Raw genomic sequence first — 19,666 nt, 5'->3', positions numbered from 1 at the left:
TTCTGCTACATTAAATTGACAGCGGCCGGGGGAAATTTCCGAGTCTGACGTACGGTGGAGGCGGGACTTGTGGAGGACTGATGTGAGGCACTTCCTGTTTCCCAAGGCCTTTCAATCGAGTCACTTCCTGCACAGTCTGGGTTGCCTCGGATTCCAGTGCAGATTACATGTATGACCAGGCAGGTCTTTAATTGCTCATTCCCATTGCGGCAACACCAGCTCCTAGAAACCCATGACCCCACTTTTATTTTTAATTTTTTCTGTTTTAATTAGGAAATCTAGTGTAACGCTGACCCAACGAGGGTGGAGACATTAATGCTGCTTTCCTGAGGGCAGGATATGGCGAGCATGCACAGGGACACCAGGCACAGCCTCTGAAATGAAACCCATGGTATGCAGCCAATCATGGTGCTGGGGGGGGGGTCTGTAAGGTGCAGACCATCATGCCAGCAGCCTCACCGACTGGGGAGGCATGGTCACCAGGCCTGTTCTGGTTAATAAAAAAATAATTATGCTTGGAGAGACTTTAGCCAAACTAGAAGAAGACGGAATTTTCCAGAAGAAAGTAATTTGGGACCGTGGCCTCCTAGTATCGGATCAGAACCAAACAGACGCTAAACATTTCAGCCGATCCGAAAAAGCAACCGTACATCAATAACAGAATAGCTAATCTGCGCCTCTTCAGCTAGGCCTCTTCAGCTAGGCCTCTTCAGCGGCGTTTCACAGTATCTGCCGGGTGGATATTTTCTCTCCCCCTGCCATACTTTTTGTTCATTAGATGAAACGCTCTCAACAAGCGACCATGCGTGAAGTGACACTCGGCGTGATTGCAGCCATTGTTCCTGCGTTCTAATTGGCCATCAGAGACACCATTCAGTCCCCGAGTGCCACAATAAACAGCGATTGTGTGGGCACAGGCAGCAGGGGTGGGGGGGTATGGGGGGGGCGCAGAGGTGGGCTGATGTCAGATCTTAATTCCATCCCAACAAATGCTGCTGATCGAACCCCCTCTTCCTGCAGGCTCAGTAGCGCCCTCTGTAGACCAGATCGCAGTGTGAGCATGCTCTCATAGGCTGGTGGGCACATGCTCGTGAACCCATCTCACTCCGGACTGGTCGCAAGCCCAAGTTTCAACCCTTGTTTCTGTTAATGCATGCGCTACGGGAAGCGATGGCATTTACATTTTTTTAACCATCCGTTCACCCTAATCTGGCGTTCTCTGTTCTCGGGGGCTGTTCATGACAAGATGCAATCAGCAAGAGTTCCATCAGCTGGGTTCTCATCTGAAGGGTTTTAATTGCTATTACCGAGTGGAGTAAGCCCCCCCCCCCCCCCAAATCTGCAAAAAGCACAGAAGCCTAAGCAGGCGAGTTAGTAACCATGTAACCAAGCACCCTAAATATCCAATAAGACATCATAAGATAATAACTCCAAAGCCAGTGGCAACATGAAGATTTAAATAATTATAATTGTAATAATAATAATTATAAAGTGCGGGTCTATTTTTCAGCACTGAGTAGGTAAATGAGCTGTATGAGATCGGTCCAGGGGCGCCTCTGAAAGCGAGCTCGGAGCTGCCGGAATCACAGCCAACAGCGGCCAAAAACGCGAGATCCGCATTCGGGCAAAAGGAAAAAGACAAAGCCGATCTTAATCTAATGACCAGGCCTCGTCTGAAACAGAGAGGGCGATGGGGCCCGTGAATTTTTCAGCAGTGGATATGGAAGTTAGTTGATTGTTTCCCGAGCCGGGGGACGAGGTGGTGGGGGGGTTCTCCCACTTAGGTTTGCTAACAGTATGTTGCATCCGTCAGACATGAAGCAGACTCTGACATGCGCTCCGTGTTCCAGCTGAAAATGCTGTCAGCACTGAAGCTGGGAGTAGCTGCAATTAGCATGAGACAAATCACTCGCGTGCTTCCTGGCTGCCTTGATGGGGCCTCTCCTTTGTTCTCACGTAAACACAGTGCCTGTAATTCCTGCCCCCGTGACGATGTCTTCGGCTCGTTTTAAAACATCCCCCCCCTTCCCACCCCACTGATCTTCAAATATATTGTGACAGTCTTACGACGATCCCCTCGATGTTACAGATCGGCCGGCTCTTCATCTCGCTAACAGCATATATATATTTTTTCCTTTCACAAGCCAGGCACAACCCTAATCAAGACCCCCAGCAGAGAGCGCACCTTTTGGTTTAAACGGCTTGGCAGATTATTCTTCTCGAAGAGCTAGTAGGAAGGCTTCTGTTGGTCTCCTCTACCTTCTGTTATGCGGCCACATGGGTGGGCCGATCAATAAGTGAGACTGAATTCATGCTCGATGTACTATTTTTATACAGAAATGCTCTTCTATCCTGTTCTGAAGATCATTTTTTAGCATACTTAGCATACCTAGACATGTATGGAATGTGTGGACCTCCTGTCATGAATGTCTGGATGGAGATTCTTCATTGCAGAAAAAACATTCTGTTTACAGTTGCTGTGGTCCTTATAGCATTGTCTAGGACTTGTGATAATCGTCCTTCTGGGTAGATATATGGGGCAGCCTGAAGTGAAGAGCTTTACTCTTCCACACAAGGAATTATGCAAGGAAAATGTTTGGGCTCTAGGGCACAGCCAAGGCAATGTGCTTGTTTAAAGAGCTTATGGGGGTGTTTTGCCTTGGGTTGGCCCTCACTGTTCTGCAAAATGAATTTAAAGAGTCTGAGCGGTCTTAAATATACATTTCTCCGTGAGGTTTCTGCCTCTTGCACGTAACTCAACAAAACAACAGAATTTTAATGTTTCATGCAACTAAAGAATGTTAGTTCTTGTGGGTATAGTACCCTTGATCATATTGCTTATTAAAAATGCATAATTGCCTTTTCAGCCTTTTACCAGGGTTTTTTTTAATACATGACCAGAAGGAGGAAAGGTAAACTTACTTAAGGTCCCTGCTAAGTCTATGATTATAACTGTGTCCTGGTTGGCAAGTAAACGTACAAAAGCCTCTGATAGGCTTGGTGGTGGCATGGAAGAGGCAACTGGCAATTCTGGAGGAGCTAGACATGCATATTAAACAATCTTAATTTAATCAGCACACTCAAGGGATATTTTCACGGGAAAAGATATGAGGAGATAAGCACCGCTAAATATCGAGAGTCATTAACAGGAGCTGAAGCTTTTAAAACTAAATCCCTACCACTTACTCTGAAAGGCAAGACTTTCCCGAGCGTTACAGAAGTGGCGCAGTGCTAGACAGCTCTTTGATGTTGCCCCCGGTGGGTAAGGTGGATGCAGAAATATCCAATTTAATGGAGACTCACTAATTATTCAAGTCTGTTACATGGAGATTCAATCTTTGTAGGAATGTTTCATTCACACACTTGGATCTTGTGTATTTTCATTAGAGGTAAATAACCAATGTCTAAGGTTACGACACAAACCCAAGTCTGGAGTTATGAAGCGCAGTGCTGAGATTATTGTTTGGAAGTTAATTAAACTCACATCAAACTACCGCTTCACGCCATTTAGAAGGGGTGTTGAAGATGCAAAAGCTATAGAAAGTGACAGACTTATTAGATGACTGGCTCATATGTCAGCAGAATACCTGTGTGTCTCCATCTGAAATGATTGTCTCTTCAGTTAAGCGTAGCATTTATAAGAAAGGGAACTGAAGTGGCCCTGTGACCCTGACTTGGGTAAGCACTTAGAAGATGGATGGATGGAACTGAGGCGGCCTTAGCAAAAGCATAATGTGGGCTTTAAAGAGCAGTGAGCGAGGGGTTTGACCGTCACAGTATTCGGGCTAAATGCCGAGTGTATTAGCCTAAGAGAATCCTTCATTATCTGAATCTTGCAAGGGAGGACCGGTCAATGACTGGATAAGCAGATGTCCCATGTCAGGTTTGGGTGTGTGTCAGTGGGAGGGGGGAGGTTGCTGTGGGGGGTTTATCACCAGCACATTGAAACCCAGCTGTTCAGCTTGCACCGGGCCCCGGTTGGAGTTTCGGAAGGTTATCTGGGCGGATGCACAAAGACGACTGTCCCAGAAGACCCGGGGAAGGAGTTTCTGACGTTTTACCCTTGTTGGTTTTGCAGTCAGTGTCTTATTTTGAATTATAAGGGTTCCTGAGTGTCAATAACCTCCAGAGAGTTGAAAGTTGATGAAAAGCATTCAATGAGTCAGAAGCCCAGAATTTGTTCTGGGATAAATTGATTCTTCATGATTCTCTTCATGACATGAAAAAGGGAAATTCAGTCAGATGTCCATTCGACTGGTGGGGTGGAGATATTTTAATGCAACTCTCCTGTAAAAGGAACATCTCCTTTTGCCCACACAAGTAAATGCAAAAGCCACTTAGGAAGGTCACTTTATATTAATGATCTGGGATCCCCCCCCCCCCCCCTCTCTCTCTCTCTCTCGCACACACACACACGCACACACACACACGCAAACACACACACACAAACACACACACACACAAACAAGGAGTATTTTTATGTCCAGCATGAACTTCAGCATTTCCTTCCAATAAATATCAGCAATAAAACTTTTAAAAAAGAGAACAATCTAGAAATGCTAGATGTATAACAGTAGTCTATGGATGGCATCCTGGTGCCATGGAAATGCTGACGGTCACTGCAGACACTGAAAAAGCTTTGTCAGTTTCTAGCTGTCGTGTAAGTCTTGCTGTTGTTTGTTGCTGTAACGTATTTGCTGTCATGGTTGTCTTTCGGAGATGGTCTGCTCATTAGCATTCTTATAGCTCGAATCAAAATAAGGAGACTGAAGAATGCAATGTAATTTAAACAGTGAACCTCCTACTTCCACTCTAGTAGATGACTAGTAGCAGTCAAATCTCAATGACTGGACAATATTTGTGTTGACATGTCTGGGATACAATGATTCAATCATTTTATTTTCCTGTGAATTTCCTTAGTTGGAGCTGTAATACCGGGGCGGCATGGTGGTGCAGTGGTTAGCACTATTGTCTCACACCTCTGGGACCTGGGTTCGAGTCTCCGCTTGGGGCACATGTGTGTGGAGTTTGCATGTTCTCCCCATGTTGTCGTGGGGTTTCCTCCAGGTTTCCCCCCGCAGCCCAAAAACATGCTGAGGCTAATTGGAGTTACTAAATTGCCCATAGGTGTGCATGTGTGAGTGACTGGTGTGTGAGTGTGCCCTGCGATGGGCTGGCCCCCCATCCTGGGTTGTTCCCTGCCTCGTGCTCATTGCTTCTGGGATAGGCTCCGGACCCCCCGTGACCCAGTAGGATAAGCGGTTTGGAAAATGGATGGATGGATGGATGGATGTATTACCTCATGTCCTTGTAGCCAAGCATCTATGACAGGTTTTACAGATCTTCTGTAAAAATTGTAAAATCTTTGCTGGTGCAGAGGTACCAGTCACTGTTGTTCACATACCTAATGAGTTCAAAGCTCTCTATTTTCTTTGATTGTTGCAATCGGAACATTTATTTTTTTTCATGAATGTGTTTTTTGGTGCGGGAAATTTGACCAGGTTCTGTAATTATAGTCATTAACGCGGCGAGATGGGATTACTGGGTACTTGACTGTGTATCATACAAAGAGGTCGGCTCAAATGAGAAACAGCTTTGACGGCCTCATGGAAGCTGAAATTGATTCACCTTGCTGATATTCTGAATGGACCTTTGAATACCTGTGGATGTATTCAAATTGGGTAAAGAAGTCAATGACAGAGACACTGTTAACAGAGCAGGAATTAACGGCATGTTCTTGATGATGCAAAGAACCACTTTTAACATCTTTTGTGGTTTTTCAAGACATTGAGGAGAACCATCAGATTTAAACTTGGTGCAGAAGGAAACTTCCTGAAGGGACAGGTAATGCTCACTCTTCTGATCTTTGGGGAATTCAAAGATGGACGTTTTAAGGAAATCTGGTCTTTGGCTTCAGGCCACATTGTATAAATGACATGACTTTACCGGAAAACCGAGAACCTAGAACATGGTGTGTATAATGAAAGGCTGGGAGCAGTATCAGTAAAAAACAAATGCTGAGTATCAAGTAGGCTTTTGCAAAAAATTGAACCCCCCCCCCCCCCCCCCCGACAAATGAATTACCTCCTCCAGTCATCTGCGGAGTCAGTACATCCACTTGTATATTTTTTTGGATATTTTTCTCAGGAGTCGGGCCCTTGACGGATGCTGACCAAACTGCATTAATCATGTTCAACATCCATTCAGAAATCAAAGGATATTGATGTTTGATGCAGACCACGTTATAATTCATATTTATTTGAAACACTGAATAATACATGCTTCTCCTAGACTGCTTTAAGTCTCCTTTTAAATACATTTAAGTAGTTGAATTAATGCTGATCTCCCAGGCATCATTTTTCAAGCTCTTTACGGTGTCTAAGGAGATTGCTAAATACTTTCCGTGGAAATAAAAAGAAGCAACGATAGCCGGCGCTCACCGGACTCATTCTAATCCCAAGTATCTATGACCGTAAGAACATCACAGTGGGTTTGGTCATTTTTTCTTCTTTGCTAAAGCTGGCAAAAGGTTCGCAGCTTTAAATGTGAACATCAGTTGCGCGTGCCATCTCCTCCCGTAGGACATGAACCCACCTGGTAGGGTGTTGGGGTCCTTGGTGGAACAGCTGGAAGTTCTGCAGTCACTTCCATCTCTGTCTTTGCATCTATGTGTAGCTTCTCATCATGTTTGCGTGGGTATTTTCTGGAGACTCCAATCTGGGATTTTAGAAAAGAAAAAATGCAGCTCTTTGAGTGATCTTCTCTAATTCGCCCATAGTGTGAGTTTGTGCCATGTTCTCATGTTCAGAATCGCCCGTGCTGTGTGCTCTCTGCTTCCTGGGACAGACGCCAGGCTCACCGCAGCCTTGTACTGGGTAATTAGCTACGGACGATGGATTGACGGTAAATTTACGAAAGAGCACCAGACGCTGGCCAGAACAATCAGTGGTCTATGCGTGTGGTCACATCCTGGTTGTAGCCAGTAACTGACCCCAGATGCAGTCATTTGGATACCCTCTGTAACAGCTGACAAGCGCCAACGGACAGTTTTCTCAAGGACCTCCGGTTCATTCTATCCCTGCTAAACCAGCAGCACAGGCAACACAGATGCTGTGGCAACTGTCGATACATAGTCAGGACTCCGATAACCGAAAGTCGCGCTATATAGTTTTACTCTTCTGCGTCTGGATGTGTCCACATCTACTGACATGTTTCCGTCAGCAAAGTCCATGTTCCATGTATAAAAAAAAGTCCATATTACTATTAGGGAGATGTAATGTATTAAAAACCCTGGTAAATATCTATGGGCAGAAAAGGGTAACACTTTACCTTAACTGCACCTTTATAATGCATTCTTAGAACATTCATAAGCAGAATGTATGATTATGTTTATGATTGCATGATTATAATGTTTGTTATTAATGCATATTACATGTCTTATTTATTGAACATATCATGAATGCAATGCTTTAAGACATGCTAAGGTATACTTGCATGCTGCTTATGAATGTTCTATGAATGCATTATGAAGGTGCAGTTATAGTAATGTAAAGTACTACCGGGAAAACACTGTTGCAGAAAGTACGCAATAACTACATTTTTGTAGATTTTGTGTCTATTTTATGCCCTTGAAAACAGACCAGTAACCTTATCAGACAAAACTATTTCACTGAGCACACACCTGTGCTTAGTGGGCTTCCATAGCCAAACTGTTAAATAACAAGGTCTGCATCACTCTCTACATGTATCGCTGACGCTACGTTTTGTCCTCCTAACAGACAACGGCTACCAGTCCATGTTAATGGATTTTTTTGTTGAAACATTAAAGGACTTGGCTGAAATATAGACACCATTGTGAGGTGTTAATTGAACATCTGTTCCGCCACTTTAACTGCCCGCTGTGATGTTTGTTTGCGTCCGACGGCGGTACAATAAGCTTTGGCGGAGGCTCAGGCAAACGGGCCGCGCCGAACGATGGCAGATGATGACACATTGAGAGAGGTACTGGCTGGCGTTGATCAACTGGTGACCCTTCCAAACTACAAGTGGGAAACTCACTCATTTGGTTTCCCACACAAGGATTTTTTGGATGAACTTCTCTTACAGCAAAGAGAAGTCATTATGCTTTGATGTCTAACAAGCAGGCCGCATTAAGAGTAATTTTTGCCTTTTAAACCTCCAATAGAGAAACTGCAATTTATACTCCAAAGGATTTTATTAGACACTACACACCACTGAGGTAACGGTAAGAATCCACCTGAATGTGGTTTCATGTGTCTCCTTGTCTCTTCCGCAGGTTACCTGACTGTGACCATCGAACAGCACCCCCCTGTGGTCGTGGGAGAGACGGCTACGCTTAAGTGTAACTTCAAGACCGACGGCCGGCTGAGGGAGATTGTATGGTTTCGGGTAAGTGGGTCTCTCTTGCACGGGTTAGAAATATCTGATCCTGAGCTAGAGATCGCCTGAGAAGATGGGCCAGCTTTCCTCCAGGTCACCAGATCAAAGTCAAAATTGACTTTGTTTGAAATCCTTGATTGCTTTTCGGATGCAGACGCTCAGACTTGTACAGGTGGCACAGATCGACCCTGACCGATGCGTGTCAACTGCATTCTACCTGCCAGTCACATCCTGTCCTCTGACACAGATAAAAGCAGGGAGATGTGGCAGTGTAACACATCCAAATTCTGACTGATTTATTCTCTCTTCATGGCACCTTAACCAAGAGTATTCTGCACCGAACAATTTATAACCATCCAAAATGAAATCAGTGTTATGGGGGAGCAAGTATTAGACAAAAGAACTAAGATAATGAAGAAGTTAAAGAGGGATTCTGGCTGATGATGGTGAGGAATCCTGTCACTTGCCATAATGTTACTGGTTTTTATATACACTGTCAGCTATACGTTTCAAATGCAGAGGGATACGTCTCATATTTCACTGCTGCAAATAGCCCAAAGATTTGGCGGAGTATTAGGAAGGCGGGCCAAAATAGCAGAACCACTGCACAGATGCAACCAGAGCAAAATGACATTGTGATCTTCCTCAGCTCATTACAGCCCTCCCCAGCTGTGTTCTCTCAAGCCATCGAAAATCCTGTTTGGTCCTTTTTTCGAATATTAATTTTAGATGCATTTGTGTGTTCAGTAATAAAAGGTTTCTTTGTTCTCTCTGTGAATCTGCCAGTGTCTGTGGATAATGAAGACGGAAATGCAATCCTTAATTACGCAAAAGCGAGGAAATGGCTGATGCCGCATTATCAATAATTACGGGGAGTGGGGGGGGGGGGGGGCTGCTGGCTTTTAAAGAAAACACACTTTGGAAGAAGAGTCACATATGATGGATTTGCCATTGACATTGGCAGGAATATTACGCTGCGTTCATTTGACACGTGACTTTTTTTTTTCTTTTAGCTGCTGTTAAATAAGCCCCTCTGTTTGTTTAACTAACATTGCAGTTTGCACCTCCAGGCTCTTTGCCTGAAACTACATCTTAAAGGAGTTGGTTACCATTTCTAGCAGCAGTATTTTCATAATGCAACAAAGGTCCTTGTTTTTGTAGCTCGGAAGCACATTTGGAAAGAAAAGAAGCTTAGTTAAGAAATGGTTACCCTTTGAGGTGGCAGGGAATATTGAAGCAGGTTAAAATGATGATGATGTCTAAACTAAATGAGACCGACCGTCTGCTCTTGTCTGTCTGTTTGGCTTATAATCGGTTGTCTTCCAGACCTATTTATAGAGATGCTAACCTTTCAAGGCAGGAGGTAAGATTAATAGCGCTTAGCAGGAATTATATGTCATGTATGACAGCCGGACATGTTCGAGACTCAAAAAGCCCGTAGTTTGCTTTAGTCGGAATCGTTTGGCAGGCGCCTACACAAAAATCAAGCTCAAAAACTCAGCTGGAACCTCTTGGAAGTCAGGATGCTGGATATTTGTTTCCAGTGAATTTCTAAGACATGGCGAGCTATGTGACACTGTTTACTGAGCAGCAAGAATCTCTCACCTACAGTTCAGGCGCTGGTTTAGTATTAATAAAATGCAGAAGATCCCGTCTGAGCTTTGCCAAGAAGGAACTGAGCATTGTCAAGCTTTTGTAGAGGCATACCAGAGGTTTGGGAGCAGCTGGTAGCCTGTGATCCATTTTATTGTCCAGACAAATAGAAAAAAAGAATCTAGAATGGGCACAGAAGTCTACCAGTTCTGCTTGGTACCAGCCCATCGCGTGGTGGTCATCCCTCAAGGTCAAGGCAAAGACGTATGGTAGGAAATGGTAAGACAGGAGCAATCTCAGCATGGGCGTCCTTTTCGCGGCCTCGCTATGTCTCTGCATTGGCCAGCACCTGTCACAGCCCCATCACTTCAGTAAATCTGAAGCGAATTGTGGTTTGAAAAGATTGAACACAAGTATAATGACAATGGTGATAGTAGGAATAGTAATAGGCACAAAGAAAGAGAGTGACCAGCAGGGTTAGCTATGGCCTGATAACCAGCGTTTTTATTAAGTGTTTGAATTAAAGTCCTTTATGTTCTATTCATCCAGCTGTAAAAATGCATTAAGAATGAAGCTTTTGTGTGTAATAGTTCGCCGTAATGTCAGTTTGCGATGAGGAATATGATAATTCTTCACAATTCACATTGTAATTCCTCTTTTGGAAGAGGAACGGGAGATTAGAGGATGGTTCAACATTAATCAGATGGAATTAGAATTCAGTGAGTCGCTGTGTAGATTAGATATTTGACCAAGAACAGGAACGGAAGAGAACAGAGAAACAGGGACTTTTTATACCTAATTTTACTGGTTTTCCTTTCTAAATTATTTAATTTCCATTATATATCATTAATTGATTTACAGATGTTTTAAGATTTGAATATACTTTTAAGATGTACATGTAAGGCCCTATTTATACTTCATTTGAAAGTATGAATTGGGCGACTGGATCAGTGGACAGCCGAGACGCATCACCATATACCATATACCACCATGTGTCTCTGAAGTATCCTGCTGTCCGCTTGTGTTCAGATTTTGATGCATTTTAAAACCAAGTATAAACAGGGTCTAAAAGATTTATCCGAAATAATAATCAGATAACCTGAATTAATTGACAGAGACCATTAAATGTTTTTATAAGATAATTTCAAGACTTAATATAAGTGTTACATGATATCTTAAATTTAGGGATATATAAAGTGGGAGAGAAGATAACATCATAAAACTTTTAAAAATGTTAATTTAGCTGAAGAGGTATGTCACGCTGAAATTTTAATCTTTAGCGAATCATCCATCCATCCATAAATCCATTTTCTTCCACTAATCTGGGGTCAGGTCATGGGAGCAGCCGTTCAAGCCAGCTCTCCCCAGCCACCTACAGCTCCATCCAGAGAATTACCAAGGCGTTCCCAGGCCGGCAGATAGATATAATCTTTCCAGTATGTCCTGGGTCTGCTCCAAGGCCTCCTCCTGGGTGGACATGCCCAAAACACCTCCCCGGGGAAGCGTCCACCTCAACTTGTTCCTTCCTTCCGATGCAATGGAGCATCTACTCTGAGTCCCTCCCGAATGACCGAGCTCCTCACCCTATCTCTAAGGCTGAGCCCAGCCACCCTGCAGAGGAAATTCATTTCAGCCGCTGGGATCTGCGATCTCATTCTTTTGGTCACTAGGCAAAGCTCATGACCATAAGTGAGTGTAGAAAGTAGATCGGCTGGTAAATTGAAACCTTTGCCTTCAAGCTCAGCTCTCTGTTCACCACGACAGAACAGTACAGTGTCCGTATTACTGACAACGCTGCACTGATACGTCTGTCAATCTCTCACTCCCTTCTTCCCTCACTCATGAACAAGACCCAGAGGTACTTAAACTCCTCTGCTTGGGGCAGCAACTCATCCCCCACCAGGAGAAGGCAATCCACCCTTTTCCGGTCGAGAACCATGGCCTCAGACTTGGAGGTGCAGATCCTCATCCAGTAGAGAATCACTTTATTTAAAAATATGTTTAATGGCTAAGAAATGATTTCCATACATCTTTAAATGATTAAAAGATTTCTGTAAGGAGACAGGAAGTAATTCTGAAATATCTTTATATCACTGGGAAATCCCATGAGCCAAATTAACATTTATAGAGTTTGAAGATATCATTAAATTAATTTTTAGATATCTTTAGCTCGTTTTTAGATATCGTTAAAAGATGCCCCAGAGTGTGCTGGGTCGTCATCGTTACGAGTCAGCTAGCGATGTGCAACGCAGGCGGTCATAAGGCACAGTCCCTGGTGGACGTCGCTAAAAGCAGCCACTAATATATTATAAATCGACTTCAACCATAGACTGCTGCCAAAGTGTCATTAATCTCTACTTCTATTTTGCTAAAGTGTCAGCTTAGTTCACCTCATCTTTTCCATCTGGACATGGCAGAGACGGACCTACACCGGGGGAATTGGCCTATCTGTACAGAAATCAGGAACCTGAACTAGAAGCTGTGTGACCCATGCTGAGGCAGGGGGGGGGGCACATGCACTGATTGATTTGGTGGAATTACAGATTGGCATGTATCAGGGGAACAGAACAGAGTTAAAGTAAATCCAAATTTACTAGCAAGGTCCTGAGCACAGTACATGGCCCCTAATAGAATGTTACGCTCCAAAGTGTGTGTACCCACATCGTCAGGGGTTTTTGTCCTTTCCTTTAAATACTCAGGACTGACAGGACATGAGCCACTGACTGAGGTGCATAGCTGATGCAGCTAAGAATGACACAAGTACGTAGTGACAATGGATATGACTAATGACAAAACGAAATATAAGATGCAGAGTTAAACATGGAACAAGGGAACAAATCATAAGTTAAGGCCAGGACCAGTCTAGCTAATCCAAATCACAGAACTGAACCAGAGACCCGAGAGATCAGGAAGCCAGATCTAGAGAATAGACAAGCAAGACTGAGTAGGGAGACCCAGACCACCACATGAAGACATTAACCAGATAGAGCATGAATGTTTTGAAATTATCTCAAGGAAGCACCATGCCCGTGACAGGTAACTGATTAACTGGATTCAGAATTGGTTGTGACAGCATTCCACAGCTCAACAGCTCTGCCCGGACAGAGCAAGATCTATCACAAACCGCCAAGGCTCAGATCCAATCAGGTTGGTCTGGAAAAATTCTTAAATTAACAAATGGATTCTGTACTGAGGAAAATTATAAATTTCGAAGTATTTTTGAAACATTGCATTTTTTTCTTTTGGAGTCCGTAATATTAATTGTGTATGGAAGCTTATATGGCACATAGTTAATATTCTGAGAACGAACGAAGAATTGGCATTTAATGAGAATGTTTACAGACAGTAATTCCAAACTGGCTGATGCATAACTTCCTTAATTATTTGTCTATTATCATTATTGCATTTTTTATGTTTGATATCAACATGCTTCTGAAGTAGACATTTGAAACTGTTGTGCTTGTAAGACTGATGATCTGGACCGTTGGGTCTGGCATGCAATGAGAAACATCGAACGTGTATGTTACCATCAGTGCTGGTGTGCTGGAAACAGGAGCTTTGGGAATCCCTTCGGTTACTCAGAAACGATGCACACATCATGGCTGATCATGTGTGTTTTGGCGGGACTCCTGGGAAGATTTCCCATTACAGAGCCTCATGGGAAACTCATTATGATGTCATCCTAATGAGGATCTCACCTCCTTCCCATTGGTTGGCCCTCTTCCCAGGTTCCTTCTGGCTGGCCACCGATTGGCTGTATCTGTCATGTGTCAGATCTATATGGGTTATCACTCATTTGTGTCATTACCAAGGCTCCCCCTCGCAGTGGCGCTCCCTGCATCCTCAGCAGAGACTCCTCCAGAGCTATTCACACAACAAGAAGTTCGCAGCTAAGTCATAAAAGGAAACCCCACTCCCACCAGACCACCCACATGATAACTTTTGCTCCAGCATACATTTTCTCCGAAGAGAAGTTTGAAAATGGCCTTCTGCCTTAGGTTAAGTAATTCCCCGATTCAGAAGATTTGCTATGAAATATATGGCTACTTTGTGAGGATGGACTGACATGAATGTCACTCGTACCAACAGACACATTAAATTGCGTTCCTTATGTTGCCGACGAAGGTCATTCCATGAGCTTTTTCCTTCACACCAGGAAACACCATCGCCATCTTTCCTTATGACTAAAAGTACCTGTGTTCATGTTTAATAGTTCTTTGCAATAAGAACCTAATGCATGCCTTTACTGTGAAATTATTACGAGAAATTATATTCAAAGGAAACTCATATAAAGTAATAATGATCAAGGCCTTTTCTAAACCTATAAGATACATATAGGTATTTTTCAAGACCATCAGAAGATTGCAAGATGTCTGTTATGTATTCGTTTTTTACCTTCTTTGTGTCTGCCATCTTTGACTTTTTCTTGTATGCCTTGTGGGCTGACCGGTGTCCAGTAAGCAGGAAGCGAGGAATCACGAGTCGGGCGTGATTATGGGGTTTTAATGGGGATAGAACGGATTATATGGTACAAGACGGTACAAACGTCTATGACAGATCTGGGTAAACTGACTTGGATGCAGACACTGGACTAAACAGGCAAAACAGGAAACAGCTGGTTACAGTCGGGGTTTCAAACGAGGTAAATGAGGGTCGTGGCACACAGGAGGATCAGATGAGCAGGGCATCAAAGTTGGGCACAGTGTAGCTGGGGTGGCAGGGACCTCAGTGGACCGACAGTCGGCTACCGAAACTGGCTCTTGGCATGTGGAATATAACGTCTCTGGTGGGAAAGGAGCCTAAACTGGTGTGGGAGAAATACTGACTAGATATAGATGGGCTCACCTCAACACACAGCAACACAAGGCATCAGAAAATGTATCAATGGATGGATGGATGGATCGACTTCAAGCTACACCATAGGTCAGGGATGAGCAATCTTATCTGAAAAGGGCTAACGTGCATGCAGGCTTTTGGGGTAACCTTTGGGTCAGTTGTTCAAACCCAGGTGTGAGGACTCTTCAGCTAATCACTCCTCTAATTAGCAATCTATTTAGGGAGTTGCAGTGAAAATCTGCATACCCAGGGGCCCTTTCTGAATAAGACAACACGATTGGCAGCAAACACTGACCCCGCCCACTGTGAGGTTTTCAAAAGCTTTTTGCATCTTTATAATGTTTTGTATGGTGGTGTTATACTCACAGCTAGGATTGCTTTCTGTTTTTGTTATTTCAAAAAATAATACATATTTTTAACAACGAATAAATAAAGATGGTAATTGACAATATTACTTGGGGGGAGGGGGGCCTTGAAACTAATATCACCATACATCTATCCCAGTTTGGTTGGACTAGTTCCTCACTGGTTCCTTCATCAGTTCCAGTTGAACAAAACCAAACGGCTTCCACTACTTAGGTTTCCCGAGGCCTGTACCTCCTGTCTTCATGAGTACCCTTGCTAGCTTCTCACCCCCGCCCCCCCCATGATGAGATGTGCTTTGTTTTAAGCTGGGATGGGGGACATGTGGGGTTCATTTTGCTTTATACCTCTGGGTATTTGCATGTCCTTCATGAGCAGTAACTCCCAAGTCTTATTTTCTGACTTCCACATTCCTGACTTTTTTTAATTCCCTTAATACAAACGTGCTATTTGAAGACACTGGAGAATTTTCAAAGGAGCCTCTTCCTAAACAGCAGCCAGATCCAGGTTTGTAACCACGGTGATGCCATCCCCGCTGCATTATTACAACAGTTACAATGCCTTACCTACTTTATGGGTGAAATAAATTTTGAAATGGCATTTCTAAATGGCCCTATAATTACCGGAATTTGCAGTAAAACTCTCAGAGGCCAAAACGTTCTGAATAGTTTAAAATGTTTAAAAACCCTCATAAGATTCTCAGCTCCATTGGTCTGGCTTTGTAATCTCAGCCATGAATAGATGCTTCTCATTTTACGTTGTATTCTTGTATTGTTTTTTATTAATAAATCTATAAACATTTTCTTAGGACGTCATATATGCAATAGCAAGTCTGCCACAAAGTACAGTCACCTTTCCAGATGAAATTATAAAGCAAAAGGAAAAAACTCTGAATGCCAATCCAGGGAAAAAACTGAAAATTATTTCCTGGCTCTTTTCAACGAAGGTGAATGAGTCAGTCTTCTGGAAAATAACATTCACAGAGGCATAAATGCCAAAAGCATTTGTTCAGAGTAAAAAAAACAAAAACAACTAGATTACAGAACACAGCACTGAGATGTGGGTGAATTTTGAATGACATCATCCAGTGTCAGCATATAGACTAAAAATAAAATCACACAATGTCTTAATGACCTTCTTGTACAGTAGGTGTAACAAATTGACCATTTCATCAGCCGTTGAGGATTCATTTGTATGAGAGCAGCTTCATTACATGATATTTGAATTTATTTTTGTAGTATGCCAATACTAATAAACCCCAGTAAAACGTGAAAACTGTTATACTGCTGAAGATGACAGTTTTTAACTAAGCTCCTGCTTACAAATCATCTTAGAAAGTGATTCATGATTTCCATAATTGCTTCAAAACAAATCTGTTTTTGTTTATGAAGACGTTTATGCAATAAACAATAGCGAAGAAGAAGTGTAGCATGGTATTTATGCTCATTCCAGGATGTATGTGAGGTCACTGCTGTAATTTCAGGATCTCAAGGTCTCGTCCTTTAGAGCAGTTCAAACAGACCAATCAGAACTTTCCAAGCTAGAAAAAAACTGAATCGAGAATTTGTCTTAGATTTAGAGATTCGGTGTCAACACTAATGGCATGTGTGGGGGCTACGACGTGATTAGCTGTCAGACCAGGATTAACATGCCAACGCACATCTGATCAAAGATGGCAGCTGTCCTTCTTGTCAAATGACAGCGATCAGACATTCCCATTTGATGCCTGTTGTGGTTATACCCTGTGCCACTTTGCTTCTGGAACATTCTCTCTCAGTCACTTCATGCATGGAGGGGGTGACTTGGGGCGAACTGGGGTGTTGGCTTAGTTGAATGCCTTTCGTAATTAGCCTCTTCTTCTAATTTTTTTGTCAAATGCTCTTTACATCCACTTATTGACATGGCGTATAACTCCTTTAAATAGAGAATGGAGATCAGGATGTTACATGGTGTTTGGCATTCAGCAGACTCAAGGAGTAAAGTGAGGAGTGTGTGCTGAGACAGCATGTTGCCACACCCACCACGCGACGAACCACCTCGGGGATGGGAACCCAAATACAGTTGTGCAGTTGGTTATACCTGAGCACCACACTAGTACAGATGGATTGGAACAGTGAGGTTTTTCGTCCTTGACCCCTACAAACTCAAACTAATCTTATCAGAAATCATTTGAAGCCCCCTCCCCCCCCATCAATATGATTTTTAGTTGTGAAGGAAAGTTAGTCAGTGAAATTTTTTGGATGCATCAATTGTAGGTGTTTCTTACCAGCTGATACTACCAACAGTGAGGCACTGCATTTGCAGTAAAGGAATCAAGTAATCCTAGCAATGTGGTCATCACCTTGCCTACAACGGGATCAGAAAGAGCAGTTTTGGATATAACCACATGTGGGTAATTCAGAACCAAGGAGAACAAACCAGGTGGGTATGCAGAGTCACAGTCACAGGGTACTCAACTGGTTGGTTGAAACAAAATCTTGGCCTGAACTACAACTCTCTGGACCTGAACTACCCACCTATGGATATTGCATACAAATCTTTAAACCCATCACTGGAGTCATGGATCCACATTTAAAATGAGTCCAAAGCAAAATAATTATCAATCCAGTGGGTCAGTTTTATCTGAGGTTGCACAGGCACTGGAGACCCTGACAGCTGTATTTAAAGGGTAGACATGGAAGCTCAGGGGTCAAGCAAGGTGCACATGACAGCAGTACCATCATGTCATACCATTTCTGGACGATTACTTGTACGTTTGAAGAGACCGGAAACGCCGGCAGCTTGAAACATTCGCTTTCTGTTTTTTTTTCCCGACAAGTACATTTGGCAAGATAAGTGGCTTGATAGATCTGGGCTTGGTAAATTGCCATTTTAAAATAAAATATTAATGGAGCAGGTGTGTCAGGTTGTTCTTAACCCAAATAATAGTTATCAAGTTCTCTTCCTTTCACCATCTCACAGCTGTCAAGCACTACTTTCCTGTGGATTAAGAGATAGATCAGTCTTGTCATTATCTTTTTTTTCTTCCATCTCTATGGTGTATTCCTATAAGCTGAAGAGTATAAAACTGTAAAATATGAACTTGTAAAAAAAAACACTCCGAAAAAAAAAAAATACCTGCAGTGTTCTGCAGAAGAAGTTAATGTGGATGAGACAACTGAGCCCGCAAGAAGATCCCAGGATTCCAGAGAATGCGACTCTTCTCCATCTAGTTCTTGAGCACTTAATCTTCAGGATAGAACAGAAAGGTCTTAGTAAGTTCTTACATTTTCTGCCATGCTTGGACCAGTAACAAATCCTTAAAGTTTCCTTCCTGTAAGGATTTAATGAGGATAGTATTTAGTTACAAATCACCAGCTTTATGTTTGTGCTATACAGATTTTAAAGGATATATTCAGAATAAAAATATTGTAACTTTAGTATATCCATCCATCCATCCATCCATCCATCTTCCATAACTGTTTATTCAGGTCCAGGTCACAGCAAGCCTGCAGTCTATCCCAGGAAACACAAGGTACAAGGCAAGGGGCACTCAGAATTCAGAGTAAATATATTGTCTAGTCAACACCAGTATAAAGGAAAAGTAATAGCCTGTTACACAAAAGCATTTCACTTCTCCAGAGATCCTGAAATTACAGCTGTGAAGGAAAGAAAAATATTGCATGAAAGCCGAGATGTTTTTCAATAGACTTTTTGTGGAAAAAAACAAGTCGAGAGTAAACATATACATTTGAGTTTGGCAGAGTGTGGAAAGAAGTGTTTCTACTCGGCCTCACAGGTTAGTTTGGGCTCAAACCACCAACCGTAAATGTTTTAATGAAGGTCTTCACTATCTCTGTACACTTTTCTTCCTGTCCGTTAAAGAGGATCTGTGAACAGAGAGAATGAAAAGTATAAAAACAACAGGGATGAGATTAATGACCTTAACCTTTCTGTGAATGATTTATTTGTCAATGAAATAATGTTTTTCCCGGTATTTCCCAATCTGACCCTTGGGACCCTCAGACTATGTTTTTGCTCCCTCCCAGCTCCCTGCCAGACAATCTACATTTTTGCTCCCACTGAACTCCCTGCCAGACAGTCCACATTTTTGCTCCCGCCCAGCTCCCTGCCAGACAGTCCACATTTTTGCTCCTTCCCAGCTCCCTGCCAGACAGTCCACATTTTTGCTCCCTCCCAGCTACCTGCCAGACAATCTACATTTTTGCTCCCACTGAACTCCCTGCCAGACAGTCCACATTTTTGCTCCCTCCCAGCTCCCTGCCAGACAGTCCACATTTTTGCTCCCTCCCAGCTCCCTGCCAGACAGTCCACATTTTTGCTCCCTCCCAGCTACCTGCCAGACAGTCCAGATTTTCACTCCCTCCCAGCTCCCGGTACCAAAAATGTGCACTGCCTGTGGGTCCACAAGGACCAGAGTGGAAGACACTGGCTTATCCTATCATTTCCCATTTCATTGCCAGTATGTTCTACA

At 43.0% G+C, this 19,666-nt stretch overlaps 1 protein-coding gene across 1 annotated transcript in view; it reads left to right on the top strand.

Annotated features, from left to right (window-relative positions):
• igsf21a (immunoglobin superfamily, member 21a) overlaps positions 1 to 19,666 on the top strand; it is a 172,377-nt gene that overhangs the window by 65,787 nt on the left and 86,924 nt on the right. Inside the window, exon 2 of the mRNA XM_049021682.1 lies at positions 8,297 to 8,409. Within this exon, the coding sequence (XP_048877639.1) occupies positions 8,297 to 8,409 (113 nt within the window). The remainder of the gene's footprint in view (positions 1 to 8,296; positions 8,410 to 19,666) is intronic.

This window comes from Brienomyrus brachyistius, chromosome 8 (assembly GCF_023856365.1).
Source record: "Brienomyrus brachyistius isolate T26 chromosome 8, BBRACH_0.4, whole genome shotgun sequence".
NCBI classification, from domain to species: domain Eukaryota; kingdom Metazoa; phylum Chordata; class Actinopteri; order Osteoglossiformes; family Mormyridae; genus Brienomyrus; species Brienomyrus brachyistius.
This window is presented reverse-complemented; position numbering and strand designations above follow the sequence as displayed.